General features: G+C 44.7%; 1 protein-coding gene across 1 annotated transcript in view; it reads right to left on the bottom strand.

Annotated features, from left to right (window-relative positions):
• The window catches only part of LOC126470886 (uncharacterized), a 271,447-nt gene that overhangs the window by 88,022 nt on the left and 158,713 nt on the right, over window positions 1-24,712 (bottom strand). Inside the window, exon 2 of the mRNA XM_050098910.1 lies at window positions 4,149-4,292. Within this exon, the coding sequence (XP_049954867.1) occupies window positions 4,149-4,292 (144 nt within the window). The remainder of the gene's footprint in view (window positions 1-4,148; window positions 4,293-24,712) is intronic.

Raw genomic sequence — 24,712 nt, 5'->3', positions numbered from 1 at the left:
TCACAGTTATATCAGCCGTGTCATCGATCCATCCGCGGGAGCCATCTGTCTGCGCCAGAAACAGCAGTAGGATAGCAAAGCTGATTCGAATCAAGATAAAAATCTTATTACATCCGGTATCAGGTTATACATCCGGTGTAAGGTTACACGCATGGGATCCTTATATTCAACGCCAACCCCGTTCATGCTTCCCCAGGAAACTGCCGGGAATTGCCAAACTCACTCGGGGGAATCCCCCCACATCTTAAGCAGTTGTGGGACAGTGGCCAACTGATATAAAATTCATGTGAAAGCCCTCCCTATCTCTCTGTCAATGGGAGCACAATAAAATGGCGGGATACCCAATAAGATTCGAGCTTCCCTTCGTTCTTGCACCTTATCATCATCTTCTATAACTCAGACACTTGAGTGGGAAGGATTCACTCTGGAGCTGGACAGAATAAGAATTTAATATTACGTCATTTGAGGCACCAGCAGAGACCATACCCTGGAAGATACGACGTGGTTACATATTAACATTATTATCTACATCTACATGGATACTCTGCAAATCACATTTAAGTGCGTGGCAGAGGGTTCATCGAACCACCTTCACAATTCTCTGTTATTCCAATCACGTATAGCAGCCGGAAAGAACGAACACCTGTATCTTTCAGTACGAGCTCTGATTTCACTTATTCTATCGTGGTGATCGTTTCTCCCTCTGTAGGTCGGTGCCAACAAAATATTTTCGCATTATGAGGAGAAAGTTGGTGATTGGAATTTCGTGAGAAGATTCCGTCGCAACGAAAAACGCCTTTCTTTGAATGATGTCCCGCCCAAATCCTGTTTCATTTCAGTGACACTCTCTTACAGATGAAATCACGAGAAATACGCTGAAAGATGATAAAAGGGTGTCTATTGCTCTCCGTTTGCCTAATTTTTAAAACGATTCTTTCGTTGTTCTCTCTGACAGTTTCAGTTGCGCGTAATTTACTGCTGTCGATACATATAGAATTGGGTGTTTTGCAGGAGCGTGAACGCACATTGGCGATGAATGGTTGAATTGCCGCGCGGCATTAGCCGAGCGGTCTAGGGTGCTGCAGTCATGGACTGTGCGGCTGGTCCCGGCGGAGGTTCGAGTCCTCCCTCGGGCATGGGTGTGTGTGTTTGTCCTTAGGATAATTTAGGTTAAGTAGTGTGTAAGCTTAGGGACTGATGACCTTAACAGTTAAGTCCCATAAGATTTCACAAACATTTGAACTTTTTTTTTTTGAATGGTTGAATTTACAGTCACCGCAGATACAGCCACATGTCTCATCACCAAATCCATTGCAGTAGGTTAGTCTCCACTGAACTGCCAGCGTCTACTGACAATTGTGTCTGTAATCCCGTGACGTCCCCTCACCATGTTTAACATCGTACAGTCATACATTATTATTACTTAAATAACCAGTGCCCCTCTTGTTATAAAGTGGTCTGGATGACTCTGAAGTGAATTTCCTCCGTTAATATGTGTTTTGGGTAATGTCATACATACAGGAAAAAAGTCACATCAACCCTACCCCTGGCCACTGGAGTGTTCATGCTGCAGCACACACACAAAATAATGAAGTTACATCAGCGCTTAGAGGGTACAACCGAAAGTGTTGGCACCTTGAGTGTGTGTTGCTTGTCATTGCTGAGTCCACGTCTAATCCCATTGGTCTGGGATATCCATGTCACAGTGCACACACAAAATAGTCCAGTCACATTTAGGAGGTATGACCAGAAGATCACGTGACTGGCAGTTTTGTCACCTTGGCCTTTAACCGACGGTTTTTGCTACTAGACAGAATAATCTTCATTAATAAAAAGCATTTGCCGTTGGTGGTAATATTGATGTGCTAATAGGCATTATGGTATTTGTCCTACAAAAATGGTTCAAATGGCTCTGAGTGTTGTGTTGGCAGAAGAGCCAACACAGTGTTAATAGTGGAGGCCGAAATGCACGCGTTGTAGCTCAAGCAGGCTGGCGTGAGGAGGGAAGAACTATACTGACGTGAGGCCTGGAACATGACAAGGAATTAGAATTCAGAAAGCGGACGTAATTAGTTTGATACTTAACTTTAATCAATTAATGATGAACGTCGCTCTTGACGGTACATGATTCACAATATTGTCTGTTCAGAATTCATTCCAATTACTGAATATGGCGCCTTGCTAGGTCGTAGCAAATGACGTAGCTGAAGGCTATGCTAAAATATCGTCTCTGCAAATCAGAGCGTATGGAGGCAGTGAACCATCGCTAGCAAAGTCGGCTGTACAACTGGGGCGAGTGCTAGGGAGTCTCTCTAGACCAGACCTGGCGGCGCTCGGTCTGCAATCACTGATAGTGGCGACACGCGGGTCCGATGTATACTAACGGACCGTGGCCGATTTAAAGGCTACCTCCTAGCAAGTGTGGTGTCTGGCGGTGACACCACACTGAGCACTATGGGACTTAACTTCTGTGGTCATCAGTCCCCTAGGACTTAGAACTACTTAAACCTAACTAACCTAAGGACGTCACGCACATCCATGCCCGAGGCAGGATTCGAACCTGCGACTTTAGCGGTCGCGCGGTTCCAGACTGTAGCGCCTAGAACCGCTCGGCCACTATTTGTCCTACACTTCTATGAATTCTAAGGCAGATTGACATAGGATCTAAACCACCATCTTCAGGAGAATTAAAGTAAATATAGTTTTCTTGTGTGACAGTGCACAAACACCAGGTAATCAGGACTGATAACTGGTTATAAAGCTGTATTCTATGTGTCTGTAGTTTTAATTGCTTAACGTGGAAATCGACTTCATGAACTACCGAACAGTGATGTTGACAGTTCTACTGTACACCATCTCTAGGTTGGATGACTGTCTATTAGTCGTAAGCAAACCAGTGTGTGATAAAATACCTTCAGACACTGGCGGAAACAGAGACTCCCCAGATGTATTGTGATCATGTTTCCTTAATGTTTGCCCAAGCCCTTGTATAGATCCTCTATATACTCCTTCCACCTTTCTGCTTTCCCTTCTTTGCTTAGAACTGGGTTTCCATCTGAGCTCTTGATATTCATGCAAGTGTTCTCTTTTCTCAAAAGATGTCTTTAATTTTCCTGTAGGCAGTATCTATCTTATTGTTGTGTACATAGTTCCGCGTAGTCAGCGCCTACACAACTTTCCCACTAGAGCGCGCCCCGCTAAGCACAACAGCGCAGGCGCAGCGATCGTCCGTCTCCGTACTACGAGATGGCGCTGCCTTCGAAACGGACCAAATTCTGCTTCCGCCGATCCGTGTATTAATATGTAACGCAGCCATTGAGATTGCTGCTAACGTAGAACCTTTTCTCATCGCGGATCACACTCGCGCAGTGATACCTGAAATCTCGAGGTATTATAACGAGTGTACAGACCTCCGATTAGTCAGTCTGCATTTCTCTGCACCAATCTGTACCAGTCTGCATTAGGCTGCACCAGTCTGTAGTCAAGTTTCAGTCTGCGCCTAATAAGATTATCATATTCCTGTACATAGCCATGAAGATAAATGAATAGACACTTTGTCAAGTATCAGAGATATGTGAGAATAAGATTAACGAACCAAGACCAAAGGAACTTCAAATTATCAATTGTAAACATCATCCAGAACCACGTTACGTAATGTCTATGCTTTTTATTATTTTAATACATGTGTGTGAAAATTAAGTTCTGTTTAAAGTTGGTCACCGTCAATCTGCTACTCTCAGCGTGCAAGTGGCATTTCTATCGTCTGACCTAACGGCAGACGATAAACACGCCACGATAAGACCACGAGACATATTGCTGACACTCGCCTACTTCGTTAGAGCGACAAGTCAAATAATCTGATGGTGTGTGTACCGAAGGTCTTACAGTACGCACACCGCACTTATCCCTAGTGATACGCGCCTCTACATCTTTACATTTGTCCTCTAGCCATCCCTGCTTAGCCATTCAACCTAGTGTGGGATAAATTATCTGACAGGGCGGATTCTTCCTTTCAAGCTACGCAACGTAGTAGAACATGGAATTCCACACTATGACGTCAGCAGTTCCTCCTCGTGGACATTTTCACGTCGCGTGAGAGGACGTGGCGGCGATTTGCTTACTGTTGAGGGAAAACAGACGTAGTTTACCTGAGGCAGTGGCTCGGCGAAAGTGGTGGCGGCAGAGGGGGCTGGCGCAGCAGCGAGTGGGAACCCCGGCCGCTTCCCACGTGGAGACAGGATGGCGCGCCCGGCGGGCACGCGGAGCTGCGACAGCGCTGCGCCGCACCACACCTGCAACACACCGGCCACATTGCACTGCTCCTCTGTTCCGAGACTCATTTGTGCTGCTCTCCACGGAGTGGTCGGACGCAGGGGCTTGCGAACACCGGATACTGGCGGATACAGCCGGGGGATTAGCGACAGCTGAAGCAGTCTCGGCACTGTGTCCAGGTAAATACACTACTGGCCATTAAAATTGCTACATCAAGAAGAAATGCAGATGATAAATGGGTATTCATTGGACAAATATATTATACTGGAACTGACATGTGATTACATTTTAACGCAATTTGGGTGCATAGATCCTGAGAAATCAGTACCCAGAACAACCACCTCCGGCCGTAATAACGGCCTTGATACGCCTGGGCATTGAGTCAACCGGAGCTCGGATGGCGTGTATAGGTACAGCTGCCCATGCAGCTTCAACACGATACCACAGTTCATCTAGACTAGTGACTGGCGTATTGTGACGAGCCAGTTGCTCGGCCACCATTGACCAGACGTTTTCAGTTGGTGAGAGATCTGGAGAATGTGCTGGCCAGGGCAGCAGTCGAACATTTTCTGTATCCAGAAAGGCCCGTACAGGACCTGCAACATGCGGTCGTGCATTATCCTGCTGAAATGTAGGGTTTCGCAGGGATCGAATGAAAGGTAGAGCCACGGGTCGTAACACATCTGAAATGTGAAGTCCACTGTCCAAAGTGCCGTCAGTGCGAACAAAGAGGTGACCGAGACGTGTAACCAATGGCACTCCATACCATCACGCAGGGTGATAGCCAGTATGGCGATGACGAATACACGCTTCCAATGTGCGTTCACCGCGATGTCGCCAAACACGGATGTGACCATCGTGATGCTGTAAACAGAACCTGGATTCATCCGAAAAGTGACGTTTTGCCATTCGTGCACCCAGGTTCGTCGTTGAGTACACCATCGCAGGCGCTCCTGTCTGTGATGCAGCGTCAAGGGTAACCGCAGCCATGGTCTCCGAGCTGATAGTCCATGCCGCTGCAAACGTCGTCGAACTGTTCGTGCAGATGGTTGTTGTCTTGCAAACGTCCCCAGCTGTTGACTCAGGGATCGAGACGTGGCTGCATATCATAGCATCTTCTTCCTGTCGGTTAAATTTCGCGTCTGTAGCACGTCATCTTCTTGGTGCAGCAAATTTAATGGCCAGTAGTGTAATCAATCATAAAAGACAGCACAAAAGTGTTTGATTTTTAATTTCTTCGCAAGTTTTTCTATATCAAAATTAGTTAATGCATTGGGATATGTACGAATGTCTGATTCTACCAATCTCCTCCTTCACTATACCCATATTGCATTTATTATGTTATCTGATCCGATTATCATTTTCTCGTAATATGTTTTCTTATATCTCCATATCACTATCTTTAATATTTTGCAGTATGTCTTGTGATGTAAGACACATGCTGCATCTCACTGGGCACGTTCCTCTCCGCGAGGAAAAAACACTACATTTTGGTACAGGCTCTAGCGTAGTAGATACCCTCTCTGGTAACGACTGGTTTCAACAGGTCAAAGATATCACTGATGTGACTCCTCCCATTGGTGGAGACTATCATCTGTCTTCCAAAGCTCAGGACAACTAACGATGCAGGAAGATCTCAGATGAGCTGCCGTCTGAGGGCGTAAGATTAGATCAACAGAGCTGTTTCTGACTGACAGATACAGTTTCGTTATTGATTTGTCGCGCCCTAGTTATGTATATGTCGTGTCTGTTCTTTTGGACCTCCCCCCCCCCCCCCCCACACACACACACGTACACACATACACACAAAAATGTATATATAACTAGGATGAGACAGCCCAATGTTCCCTTCAGTGTAAATGCACAAACATGCGCAAAATTTTATGGGAATCAGCCAAACGCTGTGAGTAATGAGGATAATGCGCAAGGGCACTACGTCAGTAGTGTGTTGATAAGTTGGAAATTTGAGTTGATCAGGGACTGTGTCCAGATGGCGGAAGGAGTCTGCCTTTGGCAGCAGAGCAGCTCGGACCTGTTTATGTCCCAGCTGCAAAGTGCTCGAGGAAGAGACAGTGTTTGCACCCCGTGTACTTGCGTGTGTTACTTGTTGAATTGATAGCAATGGCTATGGACCTGTCTGATCTTGACAAACAGCTTCCGGACATCACTGAACAAGTGCATTCGGATAGTGAAAAGATGTGTCATTCTGACAATCCACCCGCTGAGGCGTCCATCAGCCTTTCAGCTGCAGCAGATGATGCTGTTGAAAGTCCACAAACACTACATATCGGTACAGTAACCAGCGTAGTAGAGACCCTCGCTGGTACTGACTGGGTTGACGAGGTCGAAGATATCACTAATGTGACTCCTCCCCTTGGTGGAGACTATCATCCCTCTCCCAAATCTAAGGACAACTAACGGTGCACGAAGACGTCAGATGGGCTTCCTTGTGAGGACGTGCGATGAGACCACCGACTAGGTAGATTTTCTCCAGTTCTTACTGTGTGAAGGTGATGGATACTCGGATCCAAGCCTACAAAATGGGGACAGTTAACGTTACTACAATTATATCTCCTGTGAAACAGCAGCTTGCTCAGGACATGCCGTATGCCTCAGATGTGGATATACTGATGGCGCATGAAATCTATACTACTGTGTTCCCGGAAGTATATGGCTACATATCCTATACCACGTCAAACTCGAACAACGACAGTGGAATGACGATATTGGTCCGAGAGAGGGTCCCAGGTCGCAACTTGGCTTATATTCCATTGGCACTGCTTCTGGCGGTAACAGTTCATGGGATCTGTATTGTCAATGTATGCGCTCCATCCAGCACAGCAAACAGACGAGCACGTGCAAAATGTTATTCGGAAGAGATCGTCCCATTATTTACTAGCGGATTCGGTCATTTACTGGAAGGTGGAGACTTCAGCTGTGCATTAGCCTCAGAGGATCAAACTCCACGTTACAGTACCTGTCGTGAACTACAAGGGATATGCCAGGAAGTGGACTTATACGATACATGGGGTGGAATGCATGGGAGTCGAGAAGAATATACATTTTTCACTAGTCATTCGGTGAGCCGACTTGATCGCATGTATGTTACTATTTGTCCAAGCGATAAAGTGGTCGACGCTGAACGATGTACCACTGCCTTTACCGACCATCTAGCTTTTCTGTGTACCATATTCCTCCCTCAACAACATGTGTGGAGAAACCGTGGCACATGAAAGCTCAATTCGTCACTGTTGGCGGACCCTGAATGTCGTCAGTGAGTCGAAGATGTACGGGCGACGTGCCAACGCCGCATTACGACTTACACTTCTGTTCTTCACTGGTGGTTAGTAAGTGCTAAACTGATGATATGAAGAGTTCTTACACAATACGGTAGGTATAAGACGAGATGGATAAAGGACACTCTTTATTATGACGCAGTGCTTCGTGAGTTGTCATTTCGGGATCCGACTCCAGAACATCTTGCAGAATTTCATCCTGTCAAGACACACATCCTGTCGATCACACAATACATCATGAGCTGCGAGAACACAAACAATACCGCCGATAGCCGGCTGGGGTGGCCGAGCGGTTCTAGGCGCTACAGTCTGGCACCGCGCAATCGCTACGGTCGCAGGTTCGAATCCTGCCTCGGGCATGGATGTGTGTGATGTCCTTAGGTTAGTTAGGTTTAATTAGTTCTAAGTTCCAGGCGACTGATGACCTCAGAAGTTAAGTCACATAGAGCTCAGCGCCCTTTGAACTATTTTTTTTTTTTTTTGAAGACTATCTCACGTGATCAGGCAGGCCGAGGGTTGCGATACCGTGACGTCATAGCCCTTGTGGTAACGTGTCGAATACGAGCAGCTCTAATATCGATGGACTTTCATCGTGAATTCGATAGGGTAAATCATGATTTTTTTTATCGTTTTTATGAGCCGAATGGGGGTTCCATCGGTCTTCATCTCCATAGTTATGAGACTGATCCGAAGGGCTACAACAAAGATGATGGGAGCAGGCTCAGTTCAACAGTTCGGTCGGACTAGGGTGCCAGCTTGTATGGTGTTTTTTGCAATAGGACTCGAATTGCTGATGCGTATCACGCGACGCTCTCTCATGGAATAACGGTTCGTGAGACCTCATTTATTTATCGTGCCTATGCGGACGACCTGATACTCCTTGCTCTCTCACTGGAATAACGCTTCGTGAGACCTCATTCATTTATCGTGCCTATGCGGACGACCTGATACTCCTTGTCCGCCCAGGACGTGAAGTGCTCCAGGCTTTCGGGCATCTCTCTACTTACGGGACGGTGGCAGGTAGTGTCGTTGACATGGCAAAGTCCAGAATACTGCACATTGGACGAGGTCTGGAAGACGTGCCAGGACCGTTTAAGATCGTGGAAACGCTGCGGTGCCTAGTGATCATATTCACTCGTTCTTTGTGGCGGTCAGAGTCGCCGAGTCATCAGTCGCTGCTCCAGAATGATGGATTGTCTGTACGCAACAACTCTTTGACAGCCATAGACATGGTCCAACGTGTAGCGTACACCAAAGTTCAGCCGGCCGAAGTGGCCGTGCGGTTAAAGGCGCTGCAGTCTGGAACCGCAAGACCGCTACGGTCGCAGGTTCGAATCCTGCCTCGGGCATGGATGTTTGTGATGTCCTTAGGTTAGTTAGGTTTAACTAGTTCTAAGTTCCAGGGGACTAATGACCTCAGAAGTTGAGTCCCATAGTGCTCAGAGCCATTTGAACCATTTGAACCAACGTTCAGCTCGCGTCTTGACTGTCACCTTTGGCGCAGATTCCACCGTTACCGAAGGGTAATATGGACCGCCTCATGACTGCCTTTCGGTACTATGTCAGTACTATAACGTCATTCAAGATCAAGTACGACACGCTACCGTTCCGGAGCGACGGCCTCAACCTCATGAACGTGCGCGTCAAAGCTTCGGCACTTTATCTGCGAGCGATGGTTAAGAATGGGCAACAGCAGAAACACACAATAACATCATCTCTGATAGATTAACTTCTTCTGCCGTCATTCGGAACTCCGATAGCGGTGGGGAACATGTCGCCTTCACTTGCACACGAAGCCTCCTTTTTGTGGATTATAGCTATGTTCGCATGGAAGCAGTCTAGTCAATCGTAAAATTGTCACACTGAACCGGTTGTACGCCTTCATATGGCTGATTCTCACCTTTGCATAACCTGTGGTTTGTTGGACCATGGAAGAACATGGCTTAGTGTGCGGTGAGGCAAGTTATGTTTGAATATTGACGCGTTCACCACCGACACAGAAATAGCTTCAGACGCACTTTTATTACCGGACGCGATGTTTTTTCCCATACATAAGACGTATGCGATCAACAGAATCGGTGGACACGTGACACAATACATGTTTTCCCGAGATGTATTGTCTGTGATGGAATACTGGATATACCTACAAGAACCACATGAGTTGCCCGCATCTCGTGGTCGTGCGGTAGCGTTCTCGCTTCCCACGCCCGGGTTCCCGGGTTCGATTCCCGGCGGGGTCAGGGATTTTCTCTGCCTCGTGATGGCTGGGTGTTGTGTGCTGTCCTTAGGTTAGTTAGGTTTAAGTAGTTCTAAGTTCTAGGGGACTGATGACCATAGATGTAAAGTCCCATAGTGCTCAGAGCCATTTTGAACCACATGAGCTCATACGTTGTCATACGAAATACAGAACTCACTTTGCCAACAATTTAGGAAGCGTATTTCACATTCCACACGACGTCTTGGGTGTTCCAGGAATGCGACGACTCGTGGGACCGAACGTTTACAGACGATAATGTACTATCATGCTCAAAAGTATCTGAACGACCTGAACTGCGTTTCACCTGATTTGTATGCATCCCACGTAACCTAACTGTCTTGCAGGTCCCCTGCTCTCTTTTCGATATAGTCGTTTGACAAACAAAATGGTTATTGCAAGAGGCCACAAGAGATAACTTCTATGTGTGACTTTCAGTCCAGATGCAAATTAATACCACGATAATGCAAATACCAGAAAAGAGGTTATTAGAGATGAGACAACTATTACGCCTGTAAACTCAATTTTATTACAATAAATGACATTTCAAAAAGCAAGTTCCAGCTTGAAACGACTAAAATTTTTGTACTGGACTGAGATCTGGGACCCCAACCCAGAAACTATTGTTCCTGTTAACTAACCACAAAATAAATATCTTAAATATGGTTTCAGTCAGAAGTGATAAAGTGTGTGCACATTTTAACTTGAAATGAAATGGCATAAAGATTTTTGTTGGACGGAGATTCGAACCAAGCACGTAATATGATTGGTAATTAAGCCCAATCAATTGTTAGAAATCGAATTTTTCACCAATAGCGAGATGATTCAAACGACGAGAAGAAAAAGTTTTGCCTTACCGGGATTCGAACCCAGTACCTATTGCCGTTGACCTCTAGCCACGAATAGGCGTTAAAATACATTTATTTCACTAATGGCGAGCTGTGCACACATCTGAACTGGGAATAACATGAATAAGAGCTATACGCTGACTGGGAGTCGAACCCTACGCTTATCATCGTTGTTGACTACACATGAAGAAACGTTAACTACCGAATTCTTTTTAACCAGTAACTTGGAATGGCATGTTTGAACCTGAAATGATATGACGAAAAGTTCTGTGTCTGACTGGGAGTCGAAACCAGTGCCCACTGATATCGCTGAATAATTACTTGTCCCCAGTAGTTCGGTGAGCACACGCTACAGCTTGAAAATACACGATGGAAATTTTTGTGCCAGACCAGGGTACGAACCCAGACCTTGAGGGCTTTCGAATCTTCGGGGAACAACGAAACGGTGGTTTATCATCTCAAAGGGGTCAAACCCAGCAAAAGGGGGATGTAAATTCGAGTCATTTGTCAAGCACCAATATTTTCCACATCTCAGGTTCCGATACAATAAGAAATAAGTGGCTTGTGTTCTTAGCTGACGATTGGCTCATTAATTAAAAACTCTCGTTTAAGAAAGATCACTGGTGACAGTTTCAGCCTGGCGTGACCTCCGCCTCTGTCGTGGGCCAACCTACATCGACTCAGCTCCAATAGGTAACGAAGAGGTGTCATGTTTAATGTGGATTTGGAACCACGATGCAATCCTACATTGTCCAACTGACGTTACAAAAAGCGAAAATGGGCTGTTTGTTGCTATTAATAATCGTTACGTGATGTGAGAATGGAACTCAGACCTTCAGCAGAATTTTTCCAACAGACAACCAATCTATAAACAGCGTTGGTTTATAGTTGTTCGGTAAAGAGGAATGGTCCTGGAGGCTGATTACAACCTGTTCGAAACGTTTGTTTCCTTGTTCGTCCATATCGATATTCGCTAGCCGTGCTATGGCTGCCCAATGCCTGGTTTTGACTTGATTTTATAATCACTGAAATAAACTCACGTATCAGCCAGCTGCACGAACTGGCAACAAGGCTGCATAGAGAAACTTCTGCTGGAAGGGTTGTTTTCGTGCTATAATTCTGTGCTGAAGTGTGTATTTATGGTAGACACACTGTAAACGCACTCAAAAATGGTTCAAATGGCTCTGAGCACTATGGGACTTAACATCTGAGGTCATCAGTCCCCTAGAACTTAGAACTACTTAAACCTAACTAACCTAAGGCCATCACACACATCCATGCCCGAGGCAGGATTCGAACCTGCGACCGTAGCGGTCGCGCGGTTCCAGACTGTAGCGCCACCCCGGCCGGCCCCGAGGCAGGATTCGAACCTGCGACCGTAGCGGTTGCGCGGTTCCAGACTGATAAACGCACTCGCTAGTTATCGAACACACGTTCATCTTTACGTTTTTAAACCGCATGTCGTCTCATATAATTCATTGGTACGGGATACTAACATTTTCTCGTGCAGCGTTTTATACCAAAAATGTTGATGTTTATAATCCACGAAGGCCAAATTCGTCTGAAAGAAATTGTTGGTGCATAACTTCAAGCAGATTTTTTGGCGTGTTTTTAATATATTTATCAGTTGTTATTTTTAATAAACTTTTCTTGCCGTGATTTACCGAATGTTGTCAATTTGAAGGTTACGAGCATCGTAACTTAAGCATTAGAAACTGGAGCGTGAAAAGGGGCAAAGTTTAATATTTGTGATATTTTGTTCTCTTAGGATTTAATAGACGGTTGCAGGCAACGGAGGCAGTTGGAAAGATTTGTGTCCTGTGGAGGATAAGCGCATAGAAGAAATACTTCAAAAAATTGTTGCCTCATTTCGGGTAGAATCGCTTCGACGTAAATTAGTCGCCACATTCAATAAGATCAGCAGGTTTTGATGAATTTCGTTTTTATGGTTCATCTGTATGGAATACCCGATTACTGGCCATTGTGATGAACTGTGACAATTTAAACTCCGTGGGACACTTGCACCCAATGGGTGATATTGGATGAAAATGACAGAAAGGAATCTTAAGGTCAGGTATGTCGTCATTTGAGACAATGCAGAAGCTACGATTGGAGAGGTTGCTGGAGGAAATCTACTTTGCCGGTTCGCGGAAAAGATCGCACCATTTGCCTTTATCGATATAAGGATAGAACAGAAAACCTAAATCAAGATGGTCGTACGAGGATTAGAATCACTGTGCATCAACTTCATAAACAGAAAATAGTGGTTCGCCCTAACAAATAGTGTCCGAAGTAAAGGCCAGTGCTAATTTTCAGAATGTTCAGTTATGCAGATGGTGTTAAGAACTGCATGTCAGGGATGTGTCCATCGCGGTTGCGATCTGTTTTCAAGAACTAAGCCGCCTTGTGTTCGCAACATATGAAAAGCGACCAAGGATGTTGCAACTACTATCCATTTCATAATCATTGACTCCTGATTCTGGTCACATCACCTAATGAACAACGATTTGTTAAACCTTGCCTGAATTGTGAAAATGTCTACTTTTATTTGGTGTATCAATATTACATTTCTGTTGGAAAGAGGGCTGCGTACGAGGTAATATTTAAGAGAAAGCGTGCTTTATCGGCCATTTTTTGGCGAGTGTCAAATCTGGAAAATCATAGGAGAAAAATTTCCTGTGCACAGCTTAAAGATACAACCATACTTTACTTCCAGACGAATTGTCGTTGCTTTCCAATGAGTCATTTTGTCCTGATAATGGTGGGCGTAGTTTGCTGCAATTCGCCTAATGGTGATACATATTAATAAGACGAAAAGTGTAAATGCAAGCTCTGTTGCTGCCTTTCGTAGCTGTTATGTCTTTATGCTCGTAAATCTACATAAAAACTAATATCAGATCTTTAATTTCCTTGCTTTTGCGTTTCAATGTGTCGCGTGCTCACGTGTGCTATGTTGCTGGACATCTGAAAAGTACTGCCACTTCATTGTTCATTATTGCAGTGTTTACCTTGCGGCTTTCCATCATATGGGAAACAACCGTGCTCCCATTCGTTGCTGTGTATCCGTGTGAGACTGTGCTCGTAACATAATTAGTTGCCTTGAACTTATGTGAAACAATGCATTCTTCACGGAGTTGTGAATAGTCAATGGTGATCAGTGCCCTTCCTCACTCTGAGACCGAAAAAGAACAGGGCGCGAACAGTTCCGTGTCGCAGCCAGTAAAGAGAACTTCGGAATGTCTCAGTATTGGTGAAGGTACAGTGAAGGGAATTTCGAGAGAATATAGAGAAATTTCCGGCAGGCGACAGAAGTTTGCATTGGACGATTTTACACAGAGACTTACAAGAAGAAAAATCCACGACTTCTAGGTGAAAAAGCAGTTTCCAACAGTGGCAACCGTGTTGGAAAAGTTGAAGGACATCACACACATCCATGCCCGAGGCAGGATTCGAACCTGCGACCGTAGCGGTCGCTCTGTTCCAGACTGAAGCGCCTAGAACCGCAAGGCCACTCCGGCCGTCGATTACTTATTTTCCTGATTTGAGTAAAACAATACTTTGGCGTGCTATTCGAAAACTGTGCTTCAGATACAAAAAGTTCAACAAAAAACCTATCCTGATGTCGAATAACCAAGTAGCAGGAAAAAGAGACGAGTTCTTGCTGGAAAGCAGACACCTGCGCAACATTAGATGGATTACTTATTAATGGTTCAAATGGCTCTGAGCACTATGCAACTTAACTTCTGAGGTCATCAGTCGCCTAGAACTTAGAACTACTTAAACCGAACTAACCTAAGGACATCATACACATCCATCCCGAGGCAGGATTCGAACCTGCGACCGTAGCGGGCGCTCTGTTCCAGACTGTAGCGCCTAGAACCGCTCGGCCACTCCGGCCGTCGATTACTTATTACAGTGATGAGACTTGGTGTGGTGAAAATCATTCCATCAAGTTTGGTTCGCAGGTACAAAAAATGCCTATAGCAGGAGAAAATGTATACGATTGTCACAGAGGAAGTATTCAAGAGTGGAATCGCTGGTAAAAGAGGAATTAAAACAGCGTCTGGTACTGGAAAAAGGCTTATAATGGACCGCATTGGGAACGAAAGTAGGTTCGTGCAAAACTTTGACATATGTTTTATTGGGCAAAAAGGAGGTGCAGATTATCATTCTGAAATGAATGCCAGACACTACGAAGAGTGTTTCAGGAGCGTTCTCGAAACATTACCAAACAGATCTGCGACTGTTTCAGATCGGACTCCATATCACACGGTGATAAACCCAGTGTCACGAAATCCATCTACGAAATGGAGAAAGGATTCTATTATTGAATGGATGGAAAGCAATAATGTAGAGCTTACAATCTAATGCGACATCATATGAGGAATTTACTAAAGCTGACCTACTGCGACACGCGCGACCGCACTTCAGAGTACAGGAATACCTTTTGGAAAGCATACTGTGATCAGTGGACAAGCAAACTGAACCTCTGCGGTTACCTGCAGCCCACTGCGAACTGAACGCCATTCAACTTGTTTGGGTGCAATTTTGTCAATTTATTTTAAGTTCCTGTATTCAAAAGGTACCGTTACCGGTTTCGAATCATTCGTACGAACATCATCTGCTGGACGAAAAATATGAAAATACACTACTGGCCATTAAAATTGCTACTCTACGAAGATGACGTGGTACAGACGCGAAATTTACCCGACAGGAAGAAGATACTGTGATATGCAAATGATTAGCTTTTTAGAGCATTCACACAAGGTTGGCGCCGGTGGCGACACCTACAACGTGCTCACATGAGGAAAGTTTCCATCCGATTTCTCATACACAAACGTTGTTGTGATGCCTCATGTAAGGAGGAGAAATGCGTACCATCACGTTTCCGACTTTGATAAAGGTCGGATTGTAGCCTATCGAGATTGCGGTTTATCGTATCGCGACATTGCTGCTCGCGTTGGTCGGGATCCAACGACTGTTAACAGAATACGGAATCGGTGCGTTCAGGAGGGTAATACGGGACGCCGTGCTGGATCCCAACGCCCTCGTATCACTAGCACTCCAGATGACAGACACCTTATGTGCATGGCTGTAGGCCGCGGTGGTCTCGCGGTTCTAGGCGCTCAGTCCGGAACCGCGCGACTGCTACGGTCGCAGGTTAGAATCCTGCCTCGGGCATGGATGTGTGTTGTGTCCTTAGGTTAGTTAGGTTCAAGTAGTTCTAAGTTCTAGGGGACTGATGACCATAGATGTTAACTCCCATAGCGCTCAGAGCCATTTTGCATGGCTCTAGCGGATCGTGCAGCCACGTCTCGATTCCTGAGTCAACAGATGGGAACGTTTGCAAATAACAACCATCTGCACGAGCAGTTCGACGACGTTTGCAGCAGCATGGGCTATCAGCTCGGAGATCATGGCTGCGGTTACCCTTGATGCTGCGCCACAGACAGAAGCGCCTGCGATGGTGTACTCAACGACGAACCTGGGTGCACGAATGGCAAAACGTCATTTTTTCGGATGAATCCAGGTTCTGTTTACAGCATCATGATAGTTGCATCCGTGTTTGGCGGCATCGCGGTGAACGCACATTGGAAGCGTGTATTCGTCATCGCCATACTGGCCCACCACCCGGCGTGATGGTATGGGGTGCCATTGGTTACACGTCTCGGTCACCTCTTGTTCGCATTGACGGCGCTTTGAACAGTGGACGTTACGTTTCAGATGTGTTACGACCCGTGGCTCTACCCTTCATTCGATCCCTGCAAAACCCTACATTTCAGGAGGCTAATGCGCGTCCGCATGTTGCACGTCCAGTACGGGCCTTTCTGGATACAGAAAATGTTCGACTGCTTCCCTGGCCAGCACACTTCTGGTCAATGGTGACCGAGCAACTGGCTCTTCACAATACGCCAGTCACTACTCTTGATGAACTGTGGTATCGTGTTGAAGCTGCATGGGCATGTACACGCCATCCAAGCTCTGTTTGACTCAATGCCCAGGCGTATCAAGGCCGTTATTACGGCCACAGGTGGTTGTTCTGGGTACTGATTTCTCAGGGGCTATGCACCCGAATTGCCTGAAAATGTAATCACATGTCAGTCCTAGTATAATATATTTTTCCAGGGAATACACTTTTATCATCTGCATTTCTTCTTGGTGTAGCAATTTGTATGGCCAGTAGTGTAAATACTTCAAACCGACATTTCACGTAAGTCATATCCCAATGCAAATCTGTGTGGCGTGTTTATAATTATGTATTATTTATATTTTAGGACAACTAACCAATAAAAAAGCACCACATGTTCTAATGAAAGCATGGAAGCCGTCTGACGACGAATTGTAATTATTCGAAACCGGTAACGGTACCTTGTTAATAAAGAAACTTAAATTTGTGCCTGGTTGCTGTCTCAACACCATCTACAATTGTTCGGGTATTTGTCAAGAACAAGGTAGGAAAGGAGAGCAATAGCTTTAAAATAAATTATACTTTACAGCTGTGTCGCTCCGCTCCGTAAGGTGTTCCCCAACGTGTCTGGAGGAATTCAGTGAGACATGTACACAAACTTGAAAACAGTTATGCACCAATAGCGCACAGTCTTGACATTGCAGTAGAACCGTTGCTCATCGAAATAGACGACTGCACTAGCACTAGCGAGACCTCAGCCAGCAGCGAGACCGATTAAGATAGGTTTTATTTCAGCCACCATTCTTCACTGCAAAATTTATTCGAGATTATCGACTTTTGCATTTAGTGTTGAAATGTGCGATACAGATGTCAATTTATTGTGAGCTGCTTGCATATCAAGAATTTATTTGCAATTTCGCATAACACTTGCAACAAAAACTCAACGCGGCAGTGCTGTATTGGGAATAGACTATGTAATTGCTGTTCTTCGCTGGTGAACAGGCGCTTATGGCGCATTACAAAAGTGGCGCCGCGCTGGTATTATAACTACGCTCCACCACAGCCTCGCATATATTGTACGAGGGTGAGTCAAATGAAAGCCTTAAATATCTTTTTTTAAATATTATTTATTGTGCAGAAGTGGTACAAAGCTGTATCACTTTTCACATAATCTCCCCCACGCTCAGTGCAAGTCCTCCAGCGCTTACAAAGTGCATAAATTCATTTAGAAGAAAATTCTTTTGGTAGTCTGCGCAACCACTCATGCACCGAGTGGCGTACCTCTTCATCAGAACGGAACTTCTTTCCTCCCATTGCGTCTTTAAGTGGTCCAAACATATGGAAATCACTTGGGACAAGGTCTTGGTTGCTCGCTCTCTTCGTTTCCGGTTGGTGGAAGTGAATCCAGGTTTCGTCCCCAGTAACGATTCTTGCAAGGAAGCCATCACCTTCAAGTTCAAAGCGCTGGAGAAGTTCTTCACAAGCATCAACACGTCGTTCTCTCATTTCAGGAGTCAGCTGCCATGGCACCCATCTTGCAGACACTTTGTAAAACTGGAGCACATAATGCACAATGTGGTGTGCTGACCCATGACTAATCTGTAAACATGCTGCAATGTCATTCAGTGTCACTCGGCGGTTTTCCTTCGCTATGGCTTCAACTGCTGCAATGTTCTGTGGAGTCACAACTCGTTGTGCCTGACCTGGACGAGGAGCATCTTCCACTGAAGTCACACCATTTGCGAACTTCCTACTCCATTCATAGACTTGCTGCTGTGACAAACATGCATCACCGTACTGAACCTTCATTAGTCGATAAATTTCAATAGGTTTCACACCTACACTACGCAAAAGACGAATAACAGAACGCTGTTCTTTCCTGGTGTAAGTCACAAATGGGGTGGCCATCTTTATACCGATACTGCGACGGTATATGTGCATCTGCACTATGCTGCCACCTACAGGCCATTCTGCACGCTGTTTGTATCACGCTTACCAACGTACAGGATAACGGCGCGAAATTTCGGTTTGTTATTACAAATTTAAGGTTTTCATTTGACTCACCCTCGTAGCTACTAACACAATTGCTTTACAAGCTCTTAACTAACAAACACGAGCAGTGTTGGTTAGTAAAGATGTATGATGTAACCAAGAAAAGTTAGAGCTCAACACCTGTGTCTTCTCCGTCACAATAGCTACAACAGTAAGCTCAATTGCAGCGTCTTGCATTTGAAATTATAGCGATGAAACGAGTAATCAGAAAATAACGAAAATACGCCTGTAGATATAACAAGGTTGTATCTTTAAACTGTGCCCAGGAAATTTTTCTCCTAATTACGGTCTGATTTTTATGCGCCCTTAAGGTAGACACTCCCCGAAAAAAGCTAGGAAAAGCACGGTTCCTCTTAAATTTTACCGCGTGAGTCACCAACATTTCAACCAAGATGTAATATTCATGCACTAAATAAAGGTAGAAATTTCCACGATTCGGGAAAGGTATAACATAGCGATCTCCGTAATGCAATATGACTAGAATAGGAGTTCAAAGTCAAGGATCAATCATTATAAAATGGATGAGTTGATATTGTAGGAGAATCCTGTGTACACTCTGCTGATTTCAGAAAAGAAACTGTCCAGAGGTTTGGCTAGCAAGCAATCCCTAGCGCATTTCATCTTCCCTTGAGTGGTTATCTTTCTCGCTCCTTATCGAATAACCATCAAGAACATTTCTTTGTGGACGGAAATGCTCTTTAAACTTCCGCTATCGACATCTTTTAACTCCAAACCAGTAACTCTCTACGGGCGTGAAATCCAAAAAGTGCCTGACCATCGTCAGACTATTTTAGTTAATGGGGAGGCGGGGAATATATTACTGATGATTAATTTCTTTATTATCTATTTCTGTTATGTTCCATAAACCAACGAAAAATGCCATAAAAATATGCACTCCTCAGATACAAATAAATTACAACCGCATTTGCAAAATATTAAGCACTTTTGACCCACATATGGTCTGTGTCAACATGAAGTCCTGTGTACTACATAAGAAACTTTTAGGGATTACCACAGAAATATGTAAACCTTGCAGTGAGAGTAGACCCAAAAAGAGCCCAGTTATCATATTCTTCAATGCCGCACAGTATCAGTAGCGAATCAATTAACATGTGTGTCGGTGTAAGCAGAAAAATATAAGTTTTAACAACGGTGCAAGGTCACACTGCCTTAAATTTTTGACCTTTAGATATATGGGGCACTAAATCTTAATTGCTATAATATTTAAGATGCTAAGTTAAGATTTCCTTAATGGGTTTCGATATGGAAGCTTATAGCTCGGTAAGAGAAGACGTAAAAAGCCGACAAAATGTTTAGACGTCTAGCGACATTTGAACCTAAATCGAAGGCAGCGTTTTACTATAGTGCACAGTAACGTAATCTCTTAGCTAGGCGAGTCGTGCTGCTAGCAGTACGTTATCAGTGCGGTATTCTTCATTAATAGAAAGCATTAGTAATGGTTAATATGAGATTAGTTATAGATTCTGTGTGGTATGATCTTAATGGAATCATTAGTAAGTACGCCATCTTAAGTGAGAATCAGTCAGATTACTCGTCGGAAACGGCAACGAAATATCAGGGGAATTTAGCAGGACGCTGCTAAATCTCGCCAGGAAGTACATCGACGATCACATAGTTTCCAAACTTATTCTACAACGGTACCAATTCTCCATTACACTTTCGACAGGAAAAATACATTGGCTCAACTGATATGCCGACCTGGGATTCTCTTGTTTCGAAGACGCGGCCTACCAGTCCGCTACCGCGTTGACTGACAGCCCAAATATCTCAAGCATATCCCAAAGGCTTTTTTATTTTTTTTATTTCTGTAATTATGATTTTGATCTAAGGCATAGTTACGAATAATATCCAGACTCACCGACTATAAATCTAGCATCATAAATAAAGAGTAGGGGAAATTATTTGGATGGCCCCTACTATTGAGTAGCTGTTGTAGCTATTCCGGTTTTTTACGGTTTACATGTAGTGAAAACTTATAGTTCATTCATCAGAAGTGATACGATTTTTTAGCATCACTTGATCCTATTAACATTACGACTAAACAAAGTATAATATAATACACTGAAAGCAGATTTCTTTAAGAATGCTTTCATTAGCACCACCTCTAACATGTAATAACGAACATGAAAGGAAACGAACATCCACAAAGATTTTCGTAAGCTACAAGTAACAACCAGTTTCAAATCAGAAAAGCAAACCCTGCAAGGAAATCTTTTCAACGACCAAAAAACAGGACTCAGAAAGCTATGAAGAAAATGAAACAAGCGACTGAGGACACTGAAAGTTCGATAATTTTAGATAATGCGGGAGGCTATATTGCTGATGACTAATTTATTACTTACATTTACCCTGTGCGTTCAACTAACTAACGAAAAAAAGGCACTATGAGGTCCACACTGCGCTTGTACATATGAATTGCAACTTACCATGGTAATATTACAACAAAAGTCTTCTACAATAACAAATAACGCATAACACAAACGCCCCCAAATCGTCATGAATTAGCAAGAAATTATGCACTTTTGGCATACAAAACCCTCTGTGACTATGTGTAGCCCACGGTCATATTGAAGTAGAGTTCAAGGCTACCACGAAAGTATGGAAATATAGCACTGTTGGCAGACACACATCGAAATCCAGTTAAATTATTTAATACCCAAATTAAGTTACTACTATTGTTTTTTACATCAAAAACTAAAATTTATCTCTGTAGAATCAGAAAAAGCAGCAATAATAATTGTGTAAATCTGCAAGTTTTTCACTTTTAAATCAACAGTGTACTGAATCAAAGAAGAAAGAAAACTTATTATGGAGAAGTTTGTAAGTAGGCTGTTTATGTTTGCTTTATGTAAGTAGGCTGTTTATGTTTTCTTTATGTAAGTAGGCTGTTTATGTTTTCTTATAGGCAACGTTACGTAGCGCTCTATATGAAAATCACTGGCAGTGCTGTGTGCAGTCTGTGGCTAGTTTGCATTGTTGTCTGCCATTGTAGTGTTGGGCAGATGGATGTGAACAGCGCGTAACGTTGCGCAGTTGGAGGTGAGCCGCCAGCAGTGGTGGATGTGGGGAGGGAGATGGCGGAGTTTTGAAATTTGTCATGAACTGCTATATTTGTATATGATAATATCAAGGTAAATACATTGTTTGTTCTCTATTAATATCTTTCATTTGCTAACTATCCCTATCAGTAGTTAGTGCCTTCCATAGTTTGAATCTTTTATTTAGCTGGCAGTAGTGGCGCTCGCTGTATTGCAGTAGCTTGAGCAGCGAAGATTTTTGTGAGGTAAGTGATTTGTGAAAGGTATAGTTTAATGTTAGTCAGGGCCATTCTTTTGTACGGAATTTTGAAAGTCAGATTGCGTTGCGCTAACAAAATATTGTGTGTCAGTTTAAGCACAGTCTTGTATAATTGTTCAAAGGGGACGTTTCAAGTTTTCTAAAGACTTTTTTACTGATTATCGATCTGCCTGAGGGTAATTTTGTCACAAAAGAAGTGAGAATTTTGTCCCTAGCTAGATTTCAACCGACAGCTCCCACAGTCTTTTCTTTGAAGGGTGAACACCCCTCAGTTAGCGGACAACTGTCGCACTGAGGTTTCTCTTTGCCCCAATGATGGCCTAGGTGGAGACTATGCAGTGTAAAAGACGAGAGTATGATAGTTTCAGCTTGGAAAGACCTTCCTAAATTCAAAACATAAATTTTGTAATTCTATGCCATCGGTCGGATGAGAACCATTCAGAATATTTAATCAAAATCACAGGAAAATATTAAGTGAACGCAGCAAGTGAAATGGGACTTTAGGTCCCAATGAAAGAAAATAATTATCTGGACCTGAAGGACAAATTATCTATGCAATTCGTTCTTTAATTTGTTTTATTTTCTCAATGAAATGTAATTACACTAAATAATCTGAAATAGTATATACACTCCTGGAAATGGAAAAAAGAACACATTGACACCGGTGTGTCAGACCCACCATACTTGCTCCGGACACTGCGAGAGGGCTGTACAAGCAATGACCACACGCACGGCACAGCGGACACACCAGGAACCGCGGTGTTGGCCGTCGAATGGCGCTAGCTGCGCAGCATTTGTGCACCGCCGCCGTCAGTGTCAGCCAGTTTGCCGTGGCATACGGAGCTCCATCGCAGTCTTTAACACTGGTAGCATGCCGCGACAGCGTGGACGTGAACCGTATGTGCAGTTGACGAACTTTGAGCGAGGGCGTATAGTGGGCATGCGGGAGGCCGGGTGGACGTACCGCCGAATTGCTCAACACGTGGGGCGTGAGGTCTCCACAGTACATCGATGTTGTCGCCAGTGGTCGGCGGAAGGTGCACGTGCCCGTCGACCTGGGACCGGACCGCAGCGACGCACGGATGCACGCCAAGACCGTAGGATCCTACGCAGTGCCGTAGGGGACCGCACCGCCACTTCCCAGCAAATTAGGGACACTGTTGCTCCTGGGGTATCGGCGAGGACCATTCGCAACCGTCTCCATGAAGCTGGGCTACGGTCCCGCACACCGTTAGGCCGTCTTCCGCTCACGCCCCAACATCGTGCAGCCCGCCTCCAGTGGTGTCGCGACAGGCGTGAATGGAGGGACGAATGGAGACGTGTCGTCTTCAGCGATGAGAGTCGCTTCTGCCTTGGTGCAAATGATGGTCGTATGCGTGTTTGGCGCCGTGCAGGTGAGCGCCACAATCAGGACTGCATACGACCGAGGCACACAGGGCCAACACCCGGCATCATGGTGTGGGGAGCGATCTCCTACACTGGCCGTACACCACTGGTGATCGTCGAGGGGACACTGAATAGTGCACGGTACATCCAAACCGTCATCGAACCCAAGGTTTTACCATTCCTAGACCGGCAAGGGAACTTGCTGTTCCAACAGGACAATGCACGTCCGCATGTATCCCGTGCCACCCAACGTGCTCTAGAAGGTGTAAGTCAACTACCCTGGCCAGCAAGATCTCCGGATCTGTCCCCCATTGAGCATGTTTGGGACTGGATGAAGCGTCGACTCACGCGGTCTGCACGTCCAGCACGAACGCTGGTCCAACTGAGGCGCCAGGTGGAAATGGCATGGCAAGCCGTTCCACAGGACTACATCCAGCATCTCTACGATCGTCTCCATGGGAGAATAGCAGCCTGCATTGCTTCTAAAGGTGGATATACACTGTACTAGTGCCGACATTGTGCATGCTCTGTTGCCTGTGTCTATGTGCCTGTGGTTCTGTCAGTGTGATCATGTGATGTATCTGACCCCAGGAATGTGTCAATAAAGTTTCTCCTTCCTGGGACAATGAATTCACGGTGTTCTTATTTCAATTTCCAGGAGTGTAGTATATAGATACCAGGTGTAGAAGCATGAAATCGGAATTTGCTTGCAATAATTGCACGTTTGTTGTCTGAAACTGATAAACAGTATTGTATTCGAAATAATCTCCATTCCTATTTATACATTTCTCCCATCTCTCCGGCAAGCTATGAATGCCACACCAAAAAAGCAGTTCTTCTTTTGAAGCGCACCAGTTAGCGAGCTATTTTCATACGAATTGAAGCGTTGTTCAGCGAGAGCGTGTCCCAGCGATGCAAATAGATGATAAATGGACGGAGCCAAGGCTGGAGAACAAGCCGCTTGCCCTAGTATTTCCCAGCTGAACGCCTCGATCGTTTCCCTGACCCGTTTTGCTGTGTGTGATGGGGCGTTATCATGGAGCAATATCACTTTGTGTCGCCTTTTTCCACATCACGGTCGTTTTTCACGTAATGCTCGGTTTAAATCTATCATTTTCTGTTGGTAGCGATCAGTGTTAACGGTTTCACCGGGTTTTAGCAGCTTACTATAGGTGACATCCTTCTGACCCCATCAAACACAGAGCATTGTCTCCTTTCCAAAGCGATTTGATCTGCAGTGGATGTCGATCGTTTGCCTGGATTCACCCATGACTTACGACGCTTAGGATTCTCAAAATATATCCATTTTTCGTCACCTGTCAGTATTCGATGGATAAACGACTTCTTTTTGTATCTGGCGAGCCGCATTTCGCAAGTG

The sequence above is a fragment of the Schistocerca serialis genome, chromosome 3, assembly GCF_023864345.2.
Source record: "Schistocerca serialis cubense isolate TAMUIC-IGC-003099 chromosome 3, iqSchSeri2.2, whole genome shotgun sequence".
NCBI lineage: Eukaryota > Metazoa > Arthropoda > Insecta > Orthoptera > Acrididae > Schistocerca > Schistocerca serialis.
Note: the sequence above shows the minus strand (reverse complement) of the source record. Positions and strands in the feature narration are given on the sequence as shown.